This window comes from Crocodylus siamensis, chromosome 10 (assembly GCF_052110815.1).
Source record: "Crocodylus siamensis isolate JL-2025a chromosome 10, ASM5211081v1, whole genome shotgun sequence".
NCBI lineage: Eukaryota > Metazoa > Chordata > Crocodylia > Crocodylidae > Crocodylus > Crocodylus siamensis.
Window position 1 is genome coordinate 65,976,651 of NC_143404.1, and position 27,799 is coordinate 66,004,449.

The following is a 27,799-nucleotide window of genomic DNA, read 5'->3' on the forward strand; positions in this document are numbered from 1 at the left end:
CCTCACATTTACTGTAATGTTGTTTAGTCTGGGTGCAGAGCCCATTGCTGGGATGGCTGGGCACTACAATTTCAATACCTCAGCCTGGGTGCCTATAGGCCTGAGTACCTGTGTAAAGGTGCCCAGCTTCACATATAGTTTCATAGTTTCATAGTAGCTAGAGTCGGAAGGGACCTAGGAAGATCATCTAGTCCGACCCCCTGCCTTGGCAGAAAAGAGCACCGGGGTCACATGACCCCGGCAAGGTGCTCATCTAACTTCCTTTTAAAAATCCCCAGGCTAGGAGCCTGCACCACTTCCCCTGGAAGCCGGTTCCAGGCCCTAGCCGCCCTGACTGTGAAGTAGCGCCTCCTAATATCTAATCTAAACCTACCCTCCGCCAGCTTGTGACCGTTATTCCTGGTCACTCCTGGCAGCGCACGGGGGAACAGGGACTCCCCCAATACCTGCTGATCCCCCCTGACCAGTTTGTAGCAGGCCACAAGGTCCCCCTTTAACCTTCTCTTGTGGAGGCTAAACAGGTTCAGGTCCCGTAGCCTCTCCTCATAAGGCTTGCCCTGCTGACCCCTGATCATACGAGTGACCCTCCTCTGGACTCTTTCCATATCGTCCACATCCCTCTTGAAGTGCGGCGCCCAGAACTGGACGCAGTACTCCAGCTGTGGCCTGACCAGTGCCGCATAGAGGGGGAGGATCACCTCCCTGGACCTGCTCGAGATGCATCTGTGGATGCATGACAGGGTACGGTTGGCCTTCTTGACTGCCTCCCCACACTGCCGGCCCATGTTCATCGTGGAGTCAATGATGACTCCAAGATCCTTTTCCATCTCCATATGGACTCTAGGATAGAGGCAGAGCTAGAACCCATTTCCCCAGGGCAATAATGACCCCTCTGCCTCCCCCAGGACCTGCTATAGAAAGTGCCCAGCAGCCCCAACTTCTTCCCGGCAGCATGGGCAGCAGTGGCCTTAGGGCAAAAACATGAAATTCACGTTTTTCTGTAGGTGACTGAGCCAAAGACCTGCTGTGGAGACCTAGAAACAAGAAATATACTTAAACTTGAGTATTTTCTATTGTTTCATTTTCCTTATAGTATTTTATATGGTTTTGTGGAAACCACTGAGTACATTTCTATGAAGCATTCCTTTTCTGTAGACAAATTTATACTTTCTGCTTCTTGCTTGGTAATAAATGTTACAACGAAAGTTTTAGTTTTGTATGAGCTCTGCGTTTCGTAGATTAATAAACTGTAGAGTCAGAAGGGACTGATTCAAAACTGGAGTTTCTGGCTTTGAGGGGCACATCCTTAGGGCTGTTGGGGTCCTGCTCAAAAGAATCATTCGGGGCCCCTCTGATGACCTATATGCAAGTCGGACATTTTTGATGTGAAGAAGCAAGGTGTACATACCCGATTTCATGAAGTGAGGTATATGTACCTGTATTCACGAAGTGAGGTGTACATACCCAATTTTAGGAAGCGAGGCATACATACCAATTTCAAGAAGCAAGGCATACGTACCCGATTTCACGAAGCGAGGTGCACATAGCATATTAACTATTAACCCACTCCCCATTACATCGTGAACCTTTTAAACATTCTTTGGGGGGGGGAAATTAGCTAAATAGCGCAGTGTTACCATGCAAACGGAGCCGCTTCCTTGCAAAAAAACTTCACCCTCCCCCAAAAAATCGTTGCAAAATTTCCAGGCCTGGTTCACCCTCCCCTACGGTGCATCATGGCTTGTGGACATCTCCCTGCCCACTTTGGAGGTCGTCAACAGGGGAGGGAGGGAGCCCCCGCGCCCTGCTCTGCTGAGGCGATCTCCCCGGCCGCTGGGGCAAATGCCCATGTCCGAGGAGCTCGGGGGCGGGGGCGGAGGGGCTCCCTCCTCCCTTGCACCTGCCCCTTTGTGCAGTGCAGGTGTCCCAGCGCGGTCCAGCCCGCCGTGATGTCACGCTGCCTGTCGCGGGGCATGATGGGAGTATCCCGACAGATGCTCGGAGCCGCGCCGCCGAGCAGACCCGCGCCGCTCGCTGCCGTCGGGGCGCCGCGGCCGCCGGGCGGGGGCATGGAGCCGCCCGCCGCCCCCTGAAGGGGCCGGAGCCGCAGCCCGGGGCCGCGGGGGCTGCCCGGGGCTGGAGGATGCTGCCGCCGCCGCCGGGGCTGCCGCGCCCGCCCGCGGCCCCCGCTCCCCCGGCGTGACTGCCGCCCGGCCCCTGCCCCAGCCCCATGGCTGCAGCGGAGGAAGGGCCCGGCTGCTTCCTCCCCCGGGCCAGGTCGCAGAGTGACCCCAGCATCCTGACGGACCCTGCGGGCTCCGGCGGCAGAGAGCATCCAGGTACCAGCCTGCCCCCTCCCCGGGCTCCCCCGGGCTCTGGGGGGCATCTCTTCATCCCTTGGGCAGGGCTGGGGGGCGCTCTCCTACACTAGAAAGGAGCAGGCTGTTTGCCTGGCATCACCATGGAGACAGGAGGGAGCAGAGTCATAATTAAATGCTTTCCCCCCTACAAGAAGGTAATTTTCGCTGCATACAGAGGAGTCTAATCTTCTTATGGAGGGAGGTGGGGGGGGGGAAGGTGCGGATAGCTCATTGCAGTAGGTTGTTTATAAATTCAAGGGACCCCCCTCCCTGAAGACCAGCTCATTGAGAGTCGTTTCGGCTTTGAAGAATAATTCAGTTACTCCAGAATTTAATATCAAAGTAATGTTGGGCACCTTGGGGGGAGGGGGACAACAACAACAAAAGAAAAACAACATTGGCTTTGCAGGGCCAAGACTTCTCTTAGTCAACTCAAAAAGTCCAGATAGGTTTAATGTGATGTGAGTACAAGGAGACGCCTAATGGCAAGCAGCTGGAAGCAAAGGCCAAGATCCAGTTGATTCCGGGGTTTATATAAACAGTACATCATGTATGAGTTGTAAGGTTTCTTTATGAGAGTTACCAATACCACCCATGATAAACTGATGCTGAGAACTGTGTGGCTAACAGTGTGGGACAATACAAGATATGTTGAGCCTCGCTGCCTAGTGTACTGATTTTTAAATGCAGAACTCAGGTAGGGCCGGACCCAAAAGCCTGGTGAAGCCAGGGGGGAGAAGCCCATTGCAATTAGTGTGTTTTGGGCCATAGCTTTGTCCCTGTCCATTTGCAGAATAGTGATTAAATACAAGCTCCCGGCCCTCTTTGATGGGTCTGCTTGCCAACATTCCTTTCCTTTGAGGCAGAATGTAACTGTTAATAATTATGACAATTTTAAGTTTGATTCATTTCCCTTATCAAACAATTCTAAGCACCTTTGTTGCACTGGAACTAGATAAAAAAATGAAATAAATGGAAACAGTAGAGGATTTATCTCTGATGTCCAACTGTGCAGATACCCCAAGTAAAGGGAACAAAGGATGCCTCTAACATGAAGTGCTAGACTTTCTCCCAAAGGGGCAATCTTGACTGAAAGAGAGGAATGTGTATTTCTGCCATTTGATTTCTGAAGGCAGGGTTTATTAGTGAAAGGAAAATCATCTGAGATTTCATCTCTTTCTATATATTTCAAAGCAATCATAAACAATTGGAAGCAGTAAATGTAACCATATAGACTAATTCTTGAAACCTTCTGATACATAAAGGAAAATAAACATACACTTTCTGCAAGGAGGAAGTGTTATTAATATTTTAAAAAACCCCTTACATTATTTTTCAATAACAATTCCACAATTAAGGCCAAATATCCCTATGGCATTGCAGCAGCTGCATAAAATTTGCAAGAAAAGCGCTTTCTTTTTTTCAAAAAATGCAGTACAATAGCGTGTGTTTGTTTGTATGGGAACACACAGTTTTGTGCAACATCACATTGTATAGATTAAAGAGACCTTCAAGGAAACTGAATTTATTTGTTCATGTAATTTACCCGTCTGACTTGTTAGCTAACATATTTACAGTATGTAGTATGCTTCTCATTTTGTGTAGGAGTGTCACTTTAACAAAGAATGCTACATGGTGCAACATTGTTGATAACAATACCTTTACATCTAATTTTTATGGTATAGCATGAATATTCAATTACATAGTAATCTTACCTTCCTATCAGGTAATAGAACAGTTAAATTTTAGATTAGAGGTTTAAAATTAAAACACAGTCATCTAAGGATGCTGAGTCAAAAGGACTGCTTAAACATGGGTTATTTAATAGAGTATTATTCATATATATGGCCCAACCCCAGCCCTACTAAAGTCTTATTACTAACCTCAGGTGATTGGAACTGTGTTCTTAATTTGATCTTTCAGGATTTTAAGATGGATTTAAAGGTATTTTTCTTATTCATTTAAAAAGAGAAGTAGTGATATTGGACAGGGTTTGTTTTTATTTAAACTTAGTTATGCAGGCAAATGTGCTGATGCAAACTAAAACTGTATGAGAAGTTCAGGATTTTTCTTTCTGAAGTACTTGTCATAATCACATTAATCTTATTGAAAATATGTTTAACAAACTGTTGCTTCACAAAACACATCGTTTACTTTAAAATGGTATTACTCAATATAGTGGTAAAGCATCATTTCTATGAATTGATGGTGGGCCATCTAAAAAGAGTTAGAGAAAGGTGGTTGAGGGCTAGTTATTCATGTCACTGAACCGTTAACATAACCAAATGGCTTTTATAAGGTAGATGAGCCAAAATATCACTGACCTTGGTGGAACAAGGATAAGATTTATTCAGGGATGAGTTGTTTTGGGGGTGGAGGGGAATTCATAATGTTAGGTATAAATAGGTTTTCCTTCTGGAGAGATTTTGTTTGTGGCTCAAACCCTGACTGAGGTCTGTTCTGTGGCATTCTCATCCTAAACTCATGTTTGAGTTCCACTGTTTTCTCTGTCATGTGGGATACCAGTGGATGGTCAAAATCCTTGTCTGCTTTTTGCCATAGTGGCCTGTATTTCATTGAACAACAGGTAGGGTCAAGCAGCCTCTACACGTGCATTTCTTTGACTATGTGCACACTGTGAATATGGTTCCTTATAAAAAATGCTGTAACAGGTGTTAAATAACATGTTTTCTAAGTAGTGAGAAATGCAAGGTTTTTAAACAAAGACTATTACTCCTCTTGGCTTATCAGGTTACAGCATGTGTCTTTTGTGGCCCATTTTAGGCAGGAGTATGTTCAGTGACACCAAACAGGTGAGGATGTAGATGAAGAGGCATTTAATTCTCTTTCTAGAAAGACAGTTTTGGTGCAATATTGGATTTCTTTTTTTAACTCAGTTTTTCAGTTGAGTTGATTGAAGCACAGCAAGGCTCCATGGCTTGCCCAAGGTCATATTCCTGCCAGTGCAATTGGGGCTTGAACCACTGGCAAGTCAATCAGGGGTTCAGTTGAGATAAAAGCCCAGAATTCCATGTGCAATTACTGGCCCAGCAGACTTCCTTTTGGCAGATTACGGGACAAGAAAATGGACGGAGGCAGGGAAGTGAGTATGAATAGACTGCCCTGAAAAAGTTCTTACCCTGTGTTAGAAAACCATCTCATTGTAATTGAATGCTATCTTATTTGGTTGAATATCATTCTGTGGCAAAATGCTTTGTAGAAGCTGCTCATGCTGATGTTAAAACTATCCCCTTCTTCCTTATAAAGGGTAAAAAAGTGCTTCTTTTCCAATATCAGAAAGTGATATCTATAGTACTCATCTAGCCAGATCCCTCACAGATTCAATTCTGAAGATGCAGCTGAAAAACTATTTGCAAAAATTCTGAGTACCCACAGCTCTGGCTGATGCCCATCTTAGATACAGTTACTCAGTGGCCCTGTCTGCCGAATTATATAAGGACTGAATTAAGCACAGGCTCAGACCTGGATGTTCAATTTAAAACTTTTATTGTTTCACAAAGTCATAAACTAAAGGAGGTCTGTTGGTTCACGAGGTTCCCAAATCAAGCCCTTGCTTTCTAACCCGGAGGCTAGGTGCGGCTGCCTGATTCAGTAGTCTCAGAACTGGTCAACAGCTCATTTAAAAGGAGTCCCTTATCTTTTTTTAGACAAAAGATACAAAACTGTCCCCATGGTGGATCTGAGGCATCTAACATAACTTTACTATTAGTTATATACGATAACACTTATACATATGCATTTCTAATTTTTACTTCTATTGGTTATTTAGTTAACTTATCGATATTATAATATCAGGTGATACACTTTGTATTATAATTTTTACGCTTCTTATGTTAATTCTTAATGACCTTTATATTTCTTATGTTTCTTAATGACCTTTATGTTTCTTATGTTTTTAGCAGGGTTAAAATGTCAAGGCTTACATAATATGCGGTTTTTCGTCATTGTGGTTTAGCCATACGGTTTCCTGTTTTGACAATATAAGCTGCAATTTTTATCATTGTTCAAGGGTCAGAAGGTCCATTTTTATCTAAGGGTCAGAAAGTGATTACCAGAATGTCAATCGCTGACTCCTCAACCTCCTTGAAGCATTCTGGGAGTTTTAGTGCATTGTTCTTAATGCTAGGCCTTGCTTAGCATAAGCACTCTCTCACACTGTCTACACATGCACTTAATTGTGGAGTAGACTAATTAGCTGCAGAGTAAAGTGCCACTGTCTACATGGACAAAGCTATTAGGCTGAAGTAAATTAATGCCACTGTAAGATCATACTGTCAGGGACAGTACTATCTTATGATGGGGTAAGTAACTGCAATTTAACTCATGTAGATACTGACTGTGGGTGTCAGTTGCACCCAGTCAGCAGGGGGCCAGACAGCTCCGCACTTGCAGCACCCTCATGCCCCAGCAAGCCCCTCTGCTGCTCAGTGCCACCACCTGGAACCTGGGGCTGAGCCCCTTCCCTCTCCCCACATTCCCCTAGCCTTGGGATAAAGTGCTCCACTCCATCACACGTTTAGATGCTGCACCCAGGAATAGTTTATTCTGGCCCAAACTACTCTTGAATTTATTGCTTTGAATAAATTGCATGTGTAGATGCACCCAGTCACTCCAAAAAATCCAGACCCATTGTAAAACTTATCTGGCATATTTGTCTTTAAGCAAATGGGAAGTTTTTTTATTATTATGATTGACTACAAGATTACTGCAGATGTAGAGAAGACTAATAAGTTATCTTCCAAAATACTGCTGTGCAAAACTGTTTAAAAACATTACTGTATATTAATAACATATTATTAAATGTTCCTATAGCAAATAAGATAGATAAGATGTTCAATATATTTAGACCAGCTGTATATTTAGCTGTCAATAGTAACACACCTTTCTAAAAGCAAGCCTACCAGTGTGCTAGTTTAGATCCTTCACATGCATTTTAATTAAACAGTAGCTCCTTGCAGTGATCTCTTAGCATATGACAGTCACAGTCTAAGAAGGAAATTTGGACTTTAATTGTCTGCAGTAAGCATCATTGGGAAAAGGCTGTTTTCCTCACATAATTATGTACAGTATGGTACATATACACACAGTATTAGGTATAGAACAGACTGCAAATAGTGCTATAAACACTGGACAGTGAATTTTTTTAATAGAACCTAGTGCAGGGAAAGGCAACTTTTTTCAGTGACAGACTTTCCACCACTGCCGCTTGTCTTCACAAAAGCAGAGGGAGAGCACCTGCAGCTGCTGCTTCTCCCTGAGGTGGCATGGGGGCAGTGCTCACAACCAAGTCCCCTGCCACTGAGTGCCACTGAAGCCCTAGATACATGGGCCAGATCCAGTGGTTTGACTGGCTAGATCTAGCATATGGGTCATAGGTCACCAACCCCTGACCTAATATATTTGGATTCTTTTTCTTTTGGACAAAGCGAATGTATTTTGGCCCAAGATGCAGTCATCTTTTGCACCACCAGTGAGCTCAGGTGTATAGGCTCTTGAAAACTGGTGTTTTTTCTGCCCTGAGATATTGCAATACACAAACAATAATACAATATTGCAAAGACAAACATAGAACCATAGGAACCTCCTGGCTTACTGAGTCCAGTTCCTATTATCACAAGCAATCACGCAACAAGCATCCATCCAGAAGAGTCGGTAAGTACATGTCCTCAGGTCCCTCCTGCAAATAATGGCCAAAACAAAACAATAAGAATGGAGCAGGGGAGACAAGGGCACAGCCAATGCTTTGGCAATTGCACTGTCAGGGAATTTGTTAGATAAAATCTACTTGGATGACCCCCAGAGGACCAGTTTTTCAGTTCTTACTCAGGCATATTATCAGATTGAATTCAGCAGGAATTTTGCCTGAGTAAACTATGCACAGTCCAGATAAGAACACATTCAATACCTGTAAGGCCCATGAAAAACCATCTGAGCACAACTGGGGCTTTCTTACACTAAAGGCTCGGGTCCAGTGGAAATGATGAATTTCTTATGTACAGAAAGCAAGGAGTTCTTTGCATGATATCCTTTATTGGGCCAACTGTATAGCTGGGATAGATTTAGACAAGCTTTTGAATGTAAAACACTCTATCAGGAACAGAACACCCTTTTGCCATGATCTCATTCAGAAAAAAATTATCTTTGTTAGCGCAGCATGATTAATGCTTAAGTAGCGCATCAGGGAGGGGGTTTCAGGTTCTTATACAAAAGACTTCCAGACTGGACAATCTGCTCTGGATCCCACTAGAATCACTGGGCAGATTTTCCAGTGTTTTCAACAGGTTCATGAAAAGGCCTGAATTGACATCCTGTTGAAGTAGATTAGGTATACAATTTAATGCATCACTGAAATGCCATCACCTATGGGGTGCTACAGCAGATGTTTAAATAGAAGACAAAAACTCTATGTTCAAAACAATTTAGGACAATAAGCAAGACCACTATTTAATACTGCAACTGCCAAGAGAATTTAAAATTGACAGCCTGTAAATTATTACTAAACTCAAGAATTTTTAAGAACACTAGGGTTAAACACAGAAAGAAAGAGATTGGCAGAATAACCCCATGAAGAAAGAGGATGACAAGAGGAAGTCTGTTAAACAAAGAGGTCATTTTAGGTAGATTCTTTCCCTATTCCCTCTCTTTTCCCATCCCCCCCCCCCCAAAAAAAAAAAATTCAGAAAGGGGGAATTCAAGGAAGAGGCTGGAATCTAATATTCAAAGTCGACTTCAACATCACTGTTTGTGTGAGAGAGAGTTCCAGGAAGCCCAAATAGTGCCTTCATTGTATGAGTCCAGGAATCAAAGGCTATAGGAGAGACTGAGTCTCATGAATTGTAAAAAGAACACTGAGAAAAAACAGAAAGAGGAGGAAATCACTGTCTGACTTGGTATCCAGAAAAAAAATACTGAGAACCATAATAAAATGAAAATGTCTAACTGCCCAACAGTTTAGATACTGGGACTATGTTCTACCGAGTCAATAAACCTAATTTGCTGAAAGGTACATTGGTGCTACCGTGTCTGCTGCTACTTTGACCATTATTTTTCTGCCCCATGTCACTTCTGAACTGCCACGCTAAGAAATACTTTTTCAGTATGTGCTTTTCTGTAGTAGGGCACACATTTATTGACCCAACTTGCCAAGTATCTGTTACATCTTGCTGTCCTCCAGTGTAACAGCTATGGAAAAGCAGTAAGTTGCTGTGGGACTAACAGTAGCATTACATCTTAGAGTCACTAGTATTAGTATTAGAGTGCATCAGATTCTAGAGTTCTAGGTGTAGGAACTGGTATGCCTTGCATATGTCAAAAGAAAACAGTGCTTCAGGGTAAAGCCTACGCTCAATGGGGAAGGTGATTCTTGCCACATGGGACACTTAGCATGCATTTTATTTAGATTGTAGTAAACATTACCAAAAGTTAGAACATGTTCTGAGCAGCTGCATGGTAATGCTTACTATGAACTCCCAAGCCATTCAGCAATGGGCAGGGGGAGCCATGGGGAGCCGGTTGAAACTTCGGTGTAGTCCCAGGGCTGGGGCTGACAATCAACCTTGGGATTGTACCAGAGCCAGTTCAAGCCTCCAGTGTGGTCTAGGTGCTGGGATTGACAATCAGCTGATTATTAATCTTAGCCCCTTCACCAGGTTAGAGCCCTGAAACATCACTCCTACAGTGCTGGGACTCATAATCAGCCGATCGTCAGTCCCAGCCCCTGCACACAGCTGGACCCAGTTGGAAATTTCAGTATGGTTGCAGGGTTGGAAGCAAAAATCAGCTGATTTTCAGTTTTAGCCCCAGGACCAAGCCAGAGCTAGTTTGAGGCTTCTTTGCAGTTCTGGGGCTGGGATACGCAATCAGCACATTGTGGATCCCAGCTCTGGGACTGCACTTTCTTTTATTATCTCTGTGGAGCAGTCTGATCTTAGCTGAACACCTGGTACCTAATATGATCTGGAGATACTCATCACTGGATAAGTCATAACTTTGCTATGGTAAAATACAATGCAAGCACACTTGTCATGTATTTTCCTACTTGAACACATGAATGCTTGTGTTTTAAGCACATTTAACACATGCTAAGTGTCTTGTGTGTCATGGTTCTTAGTGACTACAAGTGGGGAAGTCTCTTCCTTCTGCAGAGTAGCTCTCGGTGACCAGACAGTTCAAAGTGGAACACTTGTGTTCCAGATATGCACAGCTGTATGCAAGCCAAATGTTGATCCATCCATACAAAGAAAAGTAGCTTGTGTGATCAACATTAAGGCTGGGATTGTTGGGGAGAAATCCATTCAAGTTGACAGTTGAGTCAAGCTTTTATCTATTAAATCGTTCTTCACCATTTATCACTTATTGTCATTCAGAAGTTATTGTGGCAAGGGATGCTCATGTAATTAGACAGTTATTATGCCAGACAGATGAAAAGATGAGAATTACTGATATTTTTGTTTTTTTATGTTAATTATCTTTGGGCAGAAAGAGGGATTTATATTGTTCAGCAGAGGCCAGTGGAGAGCATTAGGGTAACAGACATAAGCAACTCCTTAGGGCAGTAGTTTTCAGCCTTTTTTCATTTGCGGTCCCTAAAAAAATTTGAATGGCAGTGTGGATTCCTTTGGAAATTGTGAATAGAGGTGCAGATGCCTTTGAATTGAAAGTGTGGGTATTCACATACTTTTGAGTGAAAGATGACTATAACCATTGACCCCTTAGACGTAGTCTGTGGACCCTCAGGGGTCCACAGGTTTATACTACAAACTGCTTAGATCTAATTCCACTCTGCCCAGTCAGCACACAGATTTTCCATATAATAATGAAATGGCCATAAACCACAGCTAGTTTAAAAGCTTCAGTCAGGTTACTTATTAATTGCCTCTTTGAGCTGAATGAGCCCAGCTTTTTCAGTCTCATACCTAAGTCAGTGCATTCTATTAATTGTGCCTCTTTGCCCTTCAGCACTGTCCTTCCAAACCAACTGTATCTTTCTTCAATTAAATTGGCAAAAAGTGAATGCTGTGCTCCAGCCTACTGTGTGCTGCTTGTCCAGTGGCTCCTGCTGCTCATCCAGGAGGGCATGGGGGGTGGTGCATGTGCCCCCGGATCTGTGCAGGGTGGGCTGCAGCTGTGGGCTGGGGCTGGAGACCTCACTGTGCTTGGGGCAGGCAGTGGCAGTGCTGGGAAGGGGCTACAGTGAAATTTGGGGTGTCTGAAGCCCCCCACCCCATAGTCCCCCTCCCAGTGCTGCTGCCACTTACCCTAAGTGCAGCATTGCAGCCTGCTTGGGCTACCCAACACAGCTTTGGGGGCACGACCCGCCTCCCCCACCGCAGTGCCCTCCCGGACAAGCGGCAGGAGCAGTGGTGGGAGCCCCCCTCCACCCCTCTCCATGCCTCCCAGATGAGCCGTGGCTGCATCCTGCACCTGCCTCACCCTACCTGGGCAGTGCCTGCCCCAGCCCACTCCCTCCCTCACCATGGGGGGTGTTGATCTCCAGCTGTATCAGAAATCAGATCGGTATTGGCTGAGACCTTGTTTCCCCTAGCACCCCCTGGCATAACAAGGAATAAAGGCCATAAGTTGTTGGAGAGTAGGTTTAGATTAGACATCCGTAAGAACTACTTCACAGTCAGGGCGGCTAGGGTCTGGAACCAACTTCCAAGAGAAGTGGTGCTGGCTCCTGCCCTGGGGGTCTTTAAGAAGAGGCTTGATGCCTACCTGGCTGGAGTCATTTGAGCCCAGTTTTTCTCCTGCCCAGGCAGGGGGTTGGACTTGAAGATCTACAAGGTCCCTTCCGACCCTACTTCTATGATTCTATCATATCCCTCCTTAAAAATTAGCTGTTGGTGTCGGCCCCCAAAATCTCTATCAGTGCACCCCTAGTATTTATTTTTCCCCAGCACTGTATAGGCCTAGGGTGTGCTTCTTTCCTTCACTGTTCCTAGCACTAACTGGATTAATTATCCTCAGTTCTGCAGATCTTTTGCCACCAAAGCATATGGAACACAAGAAAGGATTTCCCTCAAATGTGGAGACTAGGCACTCCATCCAGGTCTGCCACATGGCAGTGTCAAAACACCTTCACTAGACACCTAGCCTAACACTTTTGGAGCAGTTTCTAACATTATTTGTTTCTTTTGTTGGTTCAGATTTGATTTTGGCAAATAACCAGTGTTCAAATGTTTTGAATATTGCATCTCCCCCAGTTCCGACTGCTGTCTTCTCCATGCACTGCAAGAAAGAACCCAGTCATGGTTACACAAATGCCTTTCTTTCCTTCTCAGCTGCAGCTACAGTATTCTGGCATTGTTGCCAAAGGCAGCATGGATGGCATTAGGCTTTGTGTAATGATGTTAGCATGTGATGCTTTTTAAAGCAGTCAGCAATGACAGAGAAAGAAGCAGATAATATCTAGATACTGCATTTACATGTTTCAGTGAAAATAAGTTCTTAACCTGAGTCCTGGACAGACAAGCTTCAAACTGAGCTATACTGAATAAAAGCTCCTTTTCTTTCAAAGCTGGAATACCATGTACATCATACTGAAGGAATTACAGGCCTCTCTTGTGTAGTTGTCTACAAAGGGCATTTTTGTCCCCTCCTTAACTCTTCAGATGTTTCTATGTGTCATAACAGGGAACTGTCACAGAGTTGCAAAAATGATTTGGCTTCAGAGCCCATTGACACTTAGACATATGACTACTTCCATTGTTGTTAATAATTGCATTATAATAATGCCCGAGGGCCCAAATGAGATAAATGCATGATTGTGCCAGGCACTGGACAAAACACCGAGTAAGAAACAGTCTCTGCTAAAAATTGTTTGCAATTCAAATAGGGAAAAGACAGATAAAAAAGATGGAATAAAAGATGGAATAAGAGGAAGCATTCCTCCCATTCTACCAAGGCCCCAAGACAACAACTTGCTTAAGATTACATTGGAAGTTCATTGCAATGCTGGGATCTGAATCTGGATTCCTCAGGTCCTGATATTCATACCCATAAAATCATTGCTCCTTTCAGAGGGATTATTCAAGTGATGGAAGTTATTTCTGTGCTTAGCTGATTGAAGAATAAAATTAGATGAAAAATAAGTGAAAAACATCCAAGATAGGGAAAATCAATTCACAGTAGACAGGTAGACTGTTTTTAAAATCCAGCGACAGTTTCTGGTTCTGTAATTCCCAATGTCTGGCAGGACTGAGAACAGATTAAGCTAGGATGCCTAGAAGACTTGGTGAGTTATGAAAGAAAAACTGTTGGCTTTCTGCTCCCAAGCACCTGATAGAAAGAAGTCCATGAAAAAACATGGGCAGGTAGATATGTGAACCATGCCTTCCCATACCTCAAGGAAAATTTGAGCTTGGAAGAGTCAAATGCTGACTCTGCTTCTTTGCTCAATATTGTTTCACCCACTTGAAAATAGGTATGCAGAAATACTTCAGGATGAAAGGGAAGAGCTGAATTAATTCTAATATTGCATTTGTATAATTAGGAACTCATTATAACTAAAGCTGCATCAGGTTAATTCTTCTCTTCAGTTATGTCCCTGGCCACATAGTGGTGAAAAACGGAACTGCCAGGAGACATTTATCAAAAAGCAAGGCAGACAAATACTTAGCATAATTGTAATAACATGCAAAGCGTTAAAATGTATTCCATGAAAGTGCAGTATGTGTTAGCTTGTACAAAGCTGTTTAGCTTGAATCTGGCAGCAAACAAGACAGAGTGATCAGCACTGATTTTGAGAGATAAGCATTGATCTCTTGAACTGAGATAAATAGATCCGATTGCAGAGGATTTTAAAGTTCAGTTGTTTTCTCTGGAATTTTATAATTTGAAATGTTTAAACATGAAGAACGTTATGGAAAAATTACACATCCTTATTGAGACCTCCTTATTTTTTAGCCAATGGTAGGCACAACTCAATTCCACAAGCACACATTCCATTCTCGCATGCATAATAATTTATGTGCACAATTATTTGATTTTCTATGCATATTAAATTAATCATATGCCTCAGGTATGAATTGAGATGCTTTAGGATGAATCAATTAATGTTTGTACAACACTTTGAAAATGTAATGAGTTATGTAAGTGCTAAGTGCTGTGTTTTTCTAGGAGCTGTTAACTGTTTATTTTAGTAATTAAAGTGACTGTAATATAAAATTTATTGCAAGCTTTAGCTTTGAAACCCTGTTTCAAGACTTGCCAATTAGTGCTTTTGGGAATGAAAGGGGTAACCCATTAAGGTATAGCATTTAATCAATTGTTTTTTACCAAATTAGTGATGTTGCAGTGTATAAGTTAATATCTAGAATTAATTATGCTGGCTTCTGTAAGCATTCCTGCCTTATACATACCAACAGGCAAGTAAAGCTAAATATGAGAGCCTCATATTCATTCTTATCTAGCTAGAGTTTAAATAATAATGCAATGGATCCTTTGTGCCCATTCAATCCCATGCTTTTGTTTGAATTCCAAGTTGATTTATTGTCTGTAATGTATACACAATTTATAGATGCTCTAGGGAGCACCTAGAATAACCACATGAAGCAGGTCAATAATCTGATGCTTGAGCTACATAAATATTTCAATGAGATGGTCTTAATCAAAGAGTATCTGATCTTGCTTTCTGCAGTGCTCTGTTATTCCTTTATAACACATGGCTCAAACACATAGGCATATACATGTAAGAAACATGTAAGAAATACATAAAACACTGCATGGTGATTTCACTTAAAGCAGAGAGATGGATGGGTAGGTTGGTCTGCAAAATGGGGATTGGGTAATACATTCCCTTTTCTTTTTGTTTTAACACCCTCAGCCTACCTACTGCTACTTAACTGGGAATTGAACTAGCTGACAGTGGTGCAGTGCCCTGTGCCAGACCCTCCACTGTGCCCCCTCCACTCCTGCTCAGATCCCTCTAGCCCTTAGCCATGAAGTCACCTCCCCTGCATTCCCCACATTGATTTATTGTGAGTGTTGCTGTCTGCTTTCATTCACTCATGCAAGCCTGTATCCTGTTCTCCAATCGCTGTTGAGGCTTTCTGCTTCCAGCCCACACTGAGACTTGTTCTTCTAGCCTTGACACAACCTGGAAGCAAGGCAAAGGCAGCCCTGGGTGATGGAAGGAAGAGAAAAACATGGAAAGCAAACACTCCATGTCAGCACTCGGAAATTCAGTTCCCAACCCACACACAAATGTTGATGCCTCAGGCAGGTTCACTCATACCCTGTAACCAGTTTTGCTAAATTTGGGGCCTACAGACAAAATGTTAGGTGAAAACAGGCCATTGGGAGGATTACCTGGCTTTTTGTAAGTGGTTTAATTTTAATCACAAATGATATGCCTCTCTATAGGGTATTTAGGAAAGTTGGTCCAGATCCTCTGCCCCATTCTGCATGGTCTTTGCTGCTTAGGCAAAGCAGAACTGGGTGTTCTCAGGTGGGTGTCCTCTGGTGTAGGTGGGATCCCAGGGGAAAAAAGCCTGCCTAGCCAGCCTGGAATCACACTGCACCCAAATCCTGTGGTGCTGGGGATGGTCTGCAGTAGCAGTTGCTCTGGCCAGGGTCTCTTGTGCTCTAGCAAGATTCAGCTCCTAGAGTTAGACTGCTTTGAGCTGTGCTTGGGTGGTGGATGGAGAAACTGGCTGCCGGATTAGAGGACTGGAAAGGCTGAACAGATGCATCTTGCCATCCTAACTTTCAAGGTCCTGAAGAATGCAGTTGGACTGGATCTGAAAAGCTTTCTCTTTGGGGAGGAGGCAGGAGAGGGAAATTGTCAAGAGGAGCTGGACTAGGTTCTGATGTTTCTATCCCATCAGCAAAATCACACATTATGGTCAAGTGGGTCATAGCCCACCAAACAGACACTTCACAGACTTCATGAATTATTCTGAATTTTGCAAGTAGCTTTCTGATGTTTTAGAAGTCAGTCAGCTGAATGGCTGTGGGGAGACTGCACAAACAGCCTGAAATACCGACTGCCGAAGCAGCAGGGAAAGTGGTAGTGTGTCTTAGCCAACAGTAAGGGCAAGGGAGCAGTTCAAATACAAGGTGTGATTTTCATGAGCTGCAAAGTGACTTTGGAGTGCAAGTGCCATTGGGTTTTTTGGGGTTTTTTTTTTTACTAGGATTGGAGTAACTTGAAAGTCCTACTCTTGAGGCAATACACTGTCTATGGCCAAAAAATTCAAAACTGGGTGCTAAGTATTAGAGTACTAAAATCTATGTTTTTGCATCAAATGGTGAGATTTTCAGAAGCATCTATGGGAGTTAAGCACTAAGTTCCCATCAAAAGTCAAACAAGAGTTGGGCACTTAATACCCTTATATGCTTCTGAAAACCCATACATGAAGCGGTCACTTTTTAAATGTGGAAGTGCAAACATGCATGTGTTATCTCCTGTATCCTACTGCTACTTCTCTTTGTTGCCTGAGCTTGTTACTGCATATAACTTAACTTCTCTGACAAAGTTTGTATTTTTCAGACGGTGCTATTTTCTGAACTGTGTAAACTTTGCATTTATAAGGGTGGGTAACAAACAAATCACCTCAAATTCAACTCGATCCTCTCAGAAGAGTTATTCAGATTTGGGGTTCCAACTTGATTATACCATGATTATACCAGGTTCAAGAGATTGAAATAGAACCTCATAGATTTGGCAGGAATGGTCAGCCATTCATCTGATTTTGCTGTGGCTATCCAACCATGCCTAAAAGCTAGGAACTTTTAATTCCCAACACTAGCATTAGATTAACTGCTATGCAGAAAAAGAATGGAATTTCGGTTTGCACTGGGATTTATGACTGGAAAATGAAGAACAAAAGTAAACTGTCTTGATGACTGACTAAGGCTTCAGCCATATGCAAGGTATAGCTGTAGGAAACCTAGCTATCGGTTGTACCGCCACCAGCACATAATAAATGTAAGCAAGTGTATCATCATCTTGGATTGTCCTTTCATTTATGCACACTACGCCAGTCTTAGAGAATGGATTGTTTTACTATGAATACTGAGAGTGGTCTAAAGCTGAGCAGGCCAAGTTCTTGCAGGACACGCAAAATTTAAATCTCCACCAAAAATGGTTACACTGTTAGATCTGTAACAGCCAATGTCAACCCTAGCTCCAGGCTAATTCCCTTGAACCTTCAAACTAGCTATTAATGTAACAGATGCCAAGGTGAAATGCTTATTTTCCTAAGCAAAGACAGGGTTTGTGAATTGCTGCTGTCAGGACTGATAAACAACAGATTCTTCCTTGGTGCTATGGTGCACTTCTCCCATCATGTTCCAACCCAGAGAATAAGCTGTGAAGAAGCCAGGATAAAGAATGCATGCCAGCAAGCCCATTATTACAGCTAAACAGGCCTTAGAAAGACAGAATACTGTGGAGGGGTGGGCATATTTTAAAGATGATACAACTGCTCAATGTAATCTAGCCCAACATTACCTTCATGATCCTGATAAGGTACCTTTTTAAACATCAATATTTGTTATAGCCTATTTTTTAAAAGTGACCCAATAAAATCACTGCTGTGGCACTAAGCAACAGATGTTGCGTCTACTATACTAGCCATACTGTAGTACAGATGTGAGCCTGATAGACCAGTGTTATCTGTTCTTCTATTACCTTGTGCGATAGGTAGATAACCCTTGACATGGTTGCAACTTTTCACCTGTTTTCAGTTCATGTTCTCCTCTGTCACTTTCTGAAACTCATAGAAAAATAGATCGGGAAGGAACTTCAGCAAATCATCTATTCCAACTCCCTGCTCACTGCAGGATCATCCATGACTAAACCCTTTCCTCCAAGCACTTGTCTAACCCACTCTTAAAAACTTCCAAGGATTGAGACTCCACAAAACTGCTTGTTTGCCCCCTACATCAGGGTGACCAGTCTGTGGCACATGTGCCATAAGTGGCATGTGGGCAGTCTTTGTGCATGTCACATGGCAGACCAGAGACAGGACAGGGAGCACAGCAACAGACAGAGAAGGAAGCAGAGCAGGAGCATGGGGCAGGAAGCAGAGCAGCATATTGGGCAGGGGATGGGATTCCAAGTGGTACTTGGGGAAGTTGCAGAGCTAATTTGTGGCATGCCAGCCAAAAAGGTTGCCCCCCACTACCCTACATCAAGGCTCCTCTTCCCCCATTCTTTCACTCATGACTTAAGTTTTCTCTTCCTTTTGATAATGCCACTGGCCTCACATTCTTGTCATTCTCCCCGGCATGTTCCTTGGAGACTGCCTTGTGCCATAATGGACAGTGGGCAACTCTGAAGGGTGTTGGGAGGAGAGTCCAATGTTCCCAGCCATCTAGACTGGCCAGTGCCCCTATGCTGGAAGTCTGGTACTGCTCCAGAAAGCTGAAGTGCACGGGTTGAAAATCACTGTCTGGATCACTAGTGCAGAATACTAATATTAAAAAATAAAGGTAAGGTACAGAAGCACACTGTAGATTGGACTTAGGCTGCAGCAAAGCTTGCTGTGTAAAGAAAGAAAACCAAAATTCTCTTCTGGATTCATGACCTACAGGAGAGTACAGCTGACAGAACTTAGCCTGATGAAGAAACACATCAGAAACAGGTGCTGTATAGAATTTGCAGGGCTGAAGACAAGAGTCACATTACTTGACATGGCAGGTACACCCCAATGCTACCTTCACATTCTCTCTCCTCTTAGTTTACTACGCTGATGACATGGGGCTTAAACAAAGGCAGCCTTTGGTTAAGAGTACTTATCCTGGAGAGTGGTAGACAGGCCCTGGGAATTACTACTCTCAGATTCTGTTCCTTCTCTGCTAGTTGTGTCCTTTGGCAAGCCACTAACTTCTGCTCCACAGTTCCCCTATCTGAAAACTAGGATGCAAGCCTTGTATGATTGCTGATAAGCAGGGATCCTGGTTTTCTCTGGTTTAAAAAATCCCCAATTTTCAGATTAAAAAAAGCAACCCAAAATCTACATTTTTCCATGATTAAAATGAAACACCACTATCTCTCTCTCTCTCTCTCTTAGTGGTGTTTCATTTTAATTCATGAGAAAATATGGATTTGGGGCTGCTTTTTCGATCTGAAAATTAGGGATTTTTTTAAATTGAAGAAAACCAGGATCCCTGCTGATAATCTTAGCAACTTGATGATTAGGAAGAGCTTGGAGCCTATTGGAAGAAAAATCCTAGAGAGGGAAAAATAATTACTTTCATTATTGAAAAATTGTCCTTGGCGGGGGGGGGGGGGGGGGGGGAATTGTATGTGGGGTTCCTTAGTGCCTTTTTGTAGAGAGTGTGGGTTGGGAAGTTCCACTTAATCCTACTTTGCATGAGCAGTAGCCGTAGCTATAACCAGGGGTAAGACCTGGTAGAGGCAGAAGGCTCTGGGAAGGGAGGGATGATTCCCAGAGATGTGTTTTTTTCATTTGCACTGGAAGAAAATACAGGTTTCTAATAGCAGCAAAGGCACTAATGAAATGAATTAGTCGCTTTGGGAGGCTGGAGCTGTACTTGCTGACTGCATGGCTGGGAAGTTTAATGGCATGTATCTCTGAAAGAGAAAGCACAAAGTAGAATGATCATCTCTACTGCCTGCTCCAAAGTCCTAAACCAGAAGGTCTCAACCTCGTTCAACTCAAGGCACCCTTTGTTAGACTCAAGGCACCCCTTGGAAAATGCAAGCTCAGTTTTTTCTTGTTTTTTGACTACAGAAAGATAACAGAGCAAGTCTTGTTTCAATCAAGCTACACTTTGTTCTACAATTCTTCTGTCTGTTAGCTACTCCTGGTAATGAAGCTCCTATTTCACAGCCCAGCAGACCGTTTTTAACTCATTCCAATGAAGCTATATTTGTTTTTGCTTCACTCTTAAATTGAATAATACAGCCCAGGCTGAATAATACAGCCATAGCATATTAGTAAGCCTTTGCGTTCATTTTCAACTGGAGAAAAATATGAGTTGTTTTATGTGATGATGCACTTCACCATCTGCACCGCCCTTGTCAAAATTCTAGATCTGCCCATGCTTGCTGTCATATTATGATTGGTGTAGGCTTGATTCTGCCTCACCACAACTCCCCTCTATTGCCCTCTGAGAAAAAAAAGTCTGCTTAGACCCAAGCCATGACTCATCCATCTCATTTGGAAGATGATAGTTTATTTAATCAGCTCTATTGTGTTTTGCACCTGCAGAAGACTGAAACTGCTCACTGTTTTGGACTTTAGTACTTTTCTGGCAGATTATTCTTTATTAAATCTTATAGAAACATTTCTCAGCATTCCTTTCAAAAGAGCCGGTGAGAACCTGTGTGATTTGGGGCTCTGATTTATCTCAGTGGGGTAGAAAGGTGGCCATCTTGATAACAGACTTTGATAGTAAGGAAATATTTCATGATGCAAATATCACAGGCTTGGGATCTACCTCAAAGTGACAATAATATCTATCCCAAAATTTCAGGAGGAATGTTCAAGCCACTTACGGGATTTGGATACCCAGACAAATGCACTTCTTTGGGTGTTCAAAAATCTCGACATCATCTATTATAAAAGCTCAGACCACTAGGAAGATTTCAATTCCATTATTAGGTAATTCTAAAGAAGAATTTAAAATAAGGAAAAAGCCCCACAGATAAAATTTCCCCTTCAGTGTTTGCAACACAGGAATTACAAGACCTTTTTAGAATATGAGATCTCAAGGTGATCAGAAGAAAAAAGGAGGCATTTACACATGCAGAAGCTACAGACAGTTTACTCATCCCAGACAATTTACTCTAGAGTAAACCCACCCCAGGCAGGAGTCTACATGTGCGGGGAAGTGGGAGCAGATTTGCTGCTTCTGGCAGCATTCTGTTTTTTCCCCTCTGGCCTGGTACTGCCCCCTTGTAGCATCCCCTGGGTGCTAGTTCAGGGTTTGGCAGGGAGCATGGGGCCAGGAGCTCAGTCATAGCTGCCCCACTGATGGATTGGGGCAAGGGGCTGGGACCTCCCCCACTCCCTGCAGCTCTTTCCAAGCCCCATACCTCGATTACCTGATTGGGGCACAGGGCTGGGACCTGCCCCTGGCTGGGACAGTTCCTAGCCAGCCCCGGGGTGCACGCAGAAGTTTGTATGTGCAGCTGGCTGGGGTCTGTCCCATTTTGGGCAGTCCCCGGCCAGTTCTGGCTGCACATGCAAACTTCTGCACTCAGCCTGGGTCAGCTGGGAACTGTCCCAGTCCAGGGCAGGTCCCAGCCAGCTCCAGGCTGGGCAGGGAACTCTCTCCATGCAGGGAACTCTCCATGACTGTGGAGCTGGGAGCTTGTTGTGATTGGGAAGCAGAGGCTGAGAGTGGGGGCTGGGAGCTCTCTGCTGCCAGGGCAGGGGGACATTGTCCACACTTGTGCTCTGGTGGCAGAGCCCACCCCAGCAGCAGGCAGATCCATGGGGCAGAGAGCAATTTCCTGGCCCCTGCTACGCAGCTGACTGGGAGCAAGTTTGCTCCCAGTCGGCCCTCTACATATGCTGTACTGTGCAGTAACTAATCACGAGTAAATTTGCTACTTGTATTAACAGGTACTCATGATGAGAGCAAATTACTGCACAGTAAGTTTTTGCATGTGTAGACGGTGATGCTTACTGCGTAGTAATTTGCACTAAAGCATTTTATGTAGATGTGCCCAAAAAGAACAGATCAAAGAGTCTAATAGTCTTATCCAAGCAAAAAGAAATGCAAAAATATGTAAATAAGATTTTGAAACATTTCGGGTGGTAGTCCTAACCTGCTGAAGTTACTGATGGTCTTTACTTTGACTTCAGTAAACTGCAGCTCTCAGGCTCTCTTGGGATTAGAACTTAATTTTTGAAAAACAAATAGTCTTGCTTACTATGTAATAATAATGTGATTTTTAGCATGACTGTATCTAATTGGAAGAAAGAGATGCAAAAATTTCTTTTATAATGTAAAGAGGCAAATCTAAGCACATTTGAGCTGACAGGAAAGCATTCAGTTTGCGGAAGAAAGACTAGAGAAGTATGGGGTAGGCTTAATTTGTCTGACATTGTAAAGGAAGAAGGACTTAAAGGATTAGTTTTGATAATTTAGCTGTTTTCTTGCAACGTACTGTGCTATAATATGCAGCCTCTGGCAAATGCCAAAAATGAGTAAAACTAGTTAGCAGCCCCAATTTTCTGCCCCAGAAATGGCAAAAGAAGATGTGACATCACTGGTTCTAATGTTGCATAAGGACATATTAAAAATACGATTATACAAGACTACTTGATTCAACTTATTCCTCAGGATTCATTTCTTGTTTCTTTACTACGAACTGAAGACAATGTAAAAGAACTGGGTTGGGTTCTGGAGAGGAGTCCTTGCTTTGGTGAAGAGTTAAACCATCATGATCATTTTGGTAGCACTGGGTACTGGAGAAGGTAAAAGGGAAAGCAAAGTGACAGAACACATTGTTTGATCGGTTTCTAATACAAGGTACACTAATAATTTTGTGCCTAATTTGCAAATACAAAGAGCACATGAAGTCACAGACATTGCATAACTGTACACACAAATTACTGTAATGAATCTGTTGCCCACCGAAGTTTGTCTGACTGGCACATGCAGCTATGGTGATTAGGTGACTAACTGCATATAGAAACTGTTTTTTAAAAAATCAGCTAACTTCTCCTGCCCCTCTCCCAAAGGTCAGTCTAGCTATAGTAAGGGATCCTGCTTTCTACAAGCTGCCCTGTTGATGAGCAAATTGCAGTCTGCCTCATCACCTTAATACTGCTTTTTCATTATCCACTTTTCAAGGATCATTCATTCTATGAAGCCATGATCTTCCACAGAAGGACCTGCTTTCTCAAATATTCAATCACTGCACTAAATATGGATCAGAATCTGACCCTGCAGTCTTCTTAACAGGCAGTTTCTTATTTTGACACCATTTTCTACCTACTGCTTAGACTGAGGATAATGAAGACTAACTGTTATATGTCTAAACCTGGTCTCCATTGCAAACCTCTAACAATCTTTTTCCAGTAAACCTTGCCCCCTAGCAGACATTACTGTGCCAGGTATTCCATATCCATCAAAATAAATTTGATATGCACAATTCCTTATTAAGCAGTAGTATCTTGTAGTAAGGCTAATCTCAGAAAGGCAAGAATACTAGGTTAGGACAAGTACCTATTTTTTCCAGCCAAAGTAAACACATTTTTTTCTGCTTTCCTTCAGGGACCCAGTTTTTCCAGTGCTTTTTTTGTTTGACCTGGCTTGTGTTTTGGACTTGACTTGTATTTATCTAGCCTTACATTTATCATTGTAACTGTTGAGGCCAACAGAAAGCATCATGAGCTTTAGATTTTTAAATCCCCAGGTGACCTTTGTGTATCTGTTTAACCTATTTTCCTGTGACACTTTAAGAATATTTCATCTAGAACTGAGGTCTTGACAGGTACAGATATATACTGTAGTGCTGTGGTGCCTTGTGCTAATAGCCTTCATTATGTTCAGTAGGTTCTCCTCAGCAGTAGGTTTGCCAAAGCCAGTCTAGGACATTTTTTTTTTTAAAAACATCAAATTGACTTACTCTTAAATATTGTTCCAGTGCACTTTTGTCAAATGGTATAGGGAGCATGTTTGGAAAAATGAACTCTCTCTCAGGTTTGCATGCAGTTTGGAAATCTGTAGTGGAAACAAGTGTTCTGCATTCTATGGATGGGGATATTTGCTATGCCCTTTCAGAAATACCAGTAAGGGTTTATGGTCAGTTTAAGCTAAGAGTAGACTCCCATAAATCCCATAGTGGACTCCCACAAATTTTTTAAATGCATGAACTAAGGCCCAAACCTCCTTTCTTATTTAAGCAAAATTACAATCCATTTTTTTAGCCCCAAGTCACTGGTTTTGCCCATATTGTTGTAAAAGGATTGCACCGTTTCTCCATTTGGAAGCATCTATGGACAGTTTAGCTTTGCTCACAAGGAAACTGTATTTGAAAACCGTTTATGTGCACACAGTCCTATCAAATTTTCAGGAACAACTGCATTTTGAATCAGGAATTGTTTCTTTTTAAATTTGACAGTGTTCGGCAAGAGGAAAATCTGCCATAACATCTCTACTGCTAAAACAGCATTAATTTTTCTGAGCACATTTATATGGCTACACTTTGAAAAAAAATCTATTTCTTCATTTTTTGGGGGTGGTCTTCTTGAAATAATCAGAATTGCTCAGTGCCTAGTGGAAAGAACAATTTATTAAAATGCTGCTAATATGAAGTCCAGGACCTGGTTCTTCTCTCCATCTTATCCTTTATTACTTCATGGTTCTCTTGTTGTTGTCTTAGGGGTGTTTCATGCTTGAAGAGCCTATGCCAGCAGGCTCTTCTGTTTTTTGCTCTTGCGGAGTGATTACTAGTCATCTACCTTTTTGCTAAGATTCCTCCTCCATTCCCCTCATGGATAAAATTATCCACCTTTCACTGTCATATTATTTAATTATACCAAAACGTCAATCAGTTGGCCACATTTAAAACCAATACTATTTTGAAGTAGCAATGACAAGCAGCAATTTCTCTAGAGTGGCATAGCCCCAGGGCCTGTTTATCTTGCCAGAAACAGATGAATACATTTAAATCATCTCCTTCCTGTTTACAAAGGACCAAATGTTAACATTGTCACATGTGAACCGTGCAATAAGTCTGATATTGGCATTAGCCCACATCCTATTACTTTTGGGTCTGTTGCAAACTTTTTATAGACTTTGGAAAGACAAGTGAGCATTGCTTTTAGCCAATTAATACTTAGCACCATGTGGGATAAATCTAGGAAGATTTACTCACAGGAAATAGCTTGCAAGGAAGAATCTTATATAAAAAGGACATTTTTGTGCAAAAGCACAGTTTTGAACCATGTGCGCAGCTGATGTCTCTTATTCTGCATAAATATGAATGGGGGTCAACTTATAAATTAGGCAAGAGTCCAGGTGGAAGTAGTTATTAACTACCTATTCCTGGCATATTTATCAAGTATACATGTAACAGATTATATCTTTGGAAAATGCAGATGAGATTGCCTACAGAAGGCCAATCCTGAATAATAAATTTGCCCTTGAAATGGGAACAAAGGGGTTATTTTGATCACTGTTATTAAATCATGAGCAAGTCTCCTAAATTTGGAGAACCAACTTCCATTGCAAGAGAACACAGAAAGTTTATAGCAATATTGATTATATGGTTCTGCAGTTTCCTATTGTAACTAGGCTGTCTCAGGGTGAATGACTCAACTGCAGAAAAAAGAAAGCTAAGAATGGCTCAAGAGTTTTAAATGTCTTGTAGTTTACAAACAAAGTATCAATCCATTGCATTCTGCTCTCATTTTATTAATTAGTTATTCATTAGCCCATGTGCAATCAGTTAAGCTTCTATGCAGAAATTTTACCATATCCCTATTCTCTTTACTGATAATGAAGGTATCTGTCCCTGATTAAACTTGCTCTAATGGTTCAGGCTTTTAAAGATATAAAACAGACTGTCCTCTACAAGTATCACCTAAGGCTTTGATGAAATCATTAAAATGTGCTCCAGTGGACAAAGTGACCTCCTGCAGTGTTTGCTTCTTAGTCTTCCATGACTCTATTCCAAATTTATAGTGGCCACAGGCCAAACTAAATCAATCCCCAGGAGTGTCTCAATTCCACTATGCACTCAGAACTGAACACACTGAGTCAGCCTGTTCTTGTGGAGAGAAACGCGTTTTAAAAACTGGTATCAACTCATGTTCATCCAAATCACAAGCAATCTTTTTTCTAAGGAAGTTGTGGGTTATACTTTCAGAGCAGTGTATGCACATACATCAAGCCAAGTCTCATTAATGCTAATGAACTTCTCAGTCTAGGAATGCATCCCTGCATAATACTCCAGATATATCCATTTGTCTTCACTCCAGCTCAGTTTCTTCTCTCAGTTACAATGCTGCCAGTATTGGGGCACATAAACATCAAAGTTGTGAACATGCAAGGCACGAGTTTTTGCGCAGAAGACCTGATTTGAGAGAGAACCACTGAGAAACATACCGTTTGACTTATATCTCCAATCAAAACTAACCAACATTGCTTAAATTCAGCTATGAAAGTTGCTTCTACAACCCACAGTTCATGCACTATTTACAGAAATAATCTGGTAAATATTTTGTATATACAAGTCAGGGAAATTGTAAGTTGTTCAAAGGCAATTTGCAATTGGAAAATAAAGCAAAACTGTGTCAAATAAATTACTCATTAGGAATTATTTGCCCAGTTGCAAAGGAGGACAGTGTGTCCAATTAAAAAGGTTTTAAAATGTGCTTTTAAAAGCCAGGTACAGACATGACACATAAACCAATATAAGTGCTCCAAAACCAGTCTATACCATAACCAAACAGCCGTTCAGTGCATACTGACTGCTTTAAAAATGGCAGAATCAAGTCTAAGACAGATCTGGATCAATGTGCTATCAGATTTAAGTAATTTAAGTTAGACCCATCTATCAGACTTCTGTACCAGATCCCCTAGCAACTCAAGTTAAGCCACAGTCCTTCAGCATCCCAGGCACTTTTGTGGCCCTCCACTACCCCACTCCCACCTGGAGGCGTGCTGGAACTTGGCTCATACTTGGCTGCTCTGGGCTCGGCCAGTGCAGGCAGTGTGCATGCCCCCTGCCAAAGGGTGAATGTCTGTTCTGTTCACTTCCAACCTAACCTAACCTAACCTAGGGTGCTTAAAGTACAAAACTTAGATTGTTTTCACCGCAGGCTTTTTGAACATCTGTACATAGCCTAAATCTTTTCAATTTTTTAAAATAGTGTTAATTAGCAATTATTAAGTTAAAAAAACAAACAACAGCAAAGCTTACTGCCCTCCTGACTAAGCAAATGAAGCCTGCATGAAGGGTGTACCTTGATAAGAGCCATAAATAGCTTTCAGATTTCATTAAATGTTTCAAGGCTGCACCAGTCACGTGAAGAAATTCTATTGCTTGCTTAAAAAAAATGTAGCTAATCAAAAAGTGATGACCCAGAAAGAAAACACTTTCTGTATGCCTTTTTATAGTCACAGTTTGAATTTCATGCATGGCAGTAGCTGTAAGGTACTGTAGCTATTAGATCATTTTTAGCTCTACCTATTATGTGAGCTGTGTTAGTGGGAGGAAAAAACCTACTCAAGTGTATTTTCAGATAAAAGCAAAACATGAAACACAGCCTTTTGAATGTATGCCAGTGTCTGCATCAGTGACATCTATGGGCCAACATCATTCAAAAACAAACACAAAGAGCCTGAATTCACAGCCTGATCCATTGTGGCAGGAAGTGCCAGGTTTAATGTATGCTGCTGTCTAATGCCATGGGTAGGGTTGGTGTAGCCCACCCCAACACCCAACCATTCATTTGGTCATTCAGAATAGATGAGTTTCC

The 27,799-nt window shown here is 42.3% G+C and overlaps 1 protein-coding gene across 5 annotated transcripts in view; it reads left to right on the plus strand.

The window, feature by feature from the left end:
- PHACTR3 (phosphatase and actin regulator 3) overlaps nt 1-27,799 on the plus strand; it is a 197,718-nt gene that overhangs the window by 30,228 nt on the left and 139,691 nt on the right. The window contains exon 1 of one of the 5 annotated variants that reach the window (XM_090020751.1): nt 2,107-2,339. The exons of 2 other annotated variants lie outside the window; for them this stretch is intronic. In XM_090020751.1, the coding sequence (XP_089876877.1) occupies nt 2,231-2,339 (109 nt within the window). In that variant the 5' untranslated portion in view covers nt 2,107-2,230. Of the gene's footprint in view, nt 1-2,106; nt 2,340-27,799 lie in introns of those variants that run through there. 2 more of the 5 variants (XM_090020742.1, XM_090020743.1) reach the window with 2 other exon arrangements.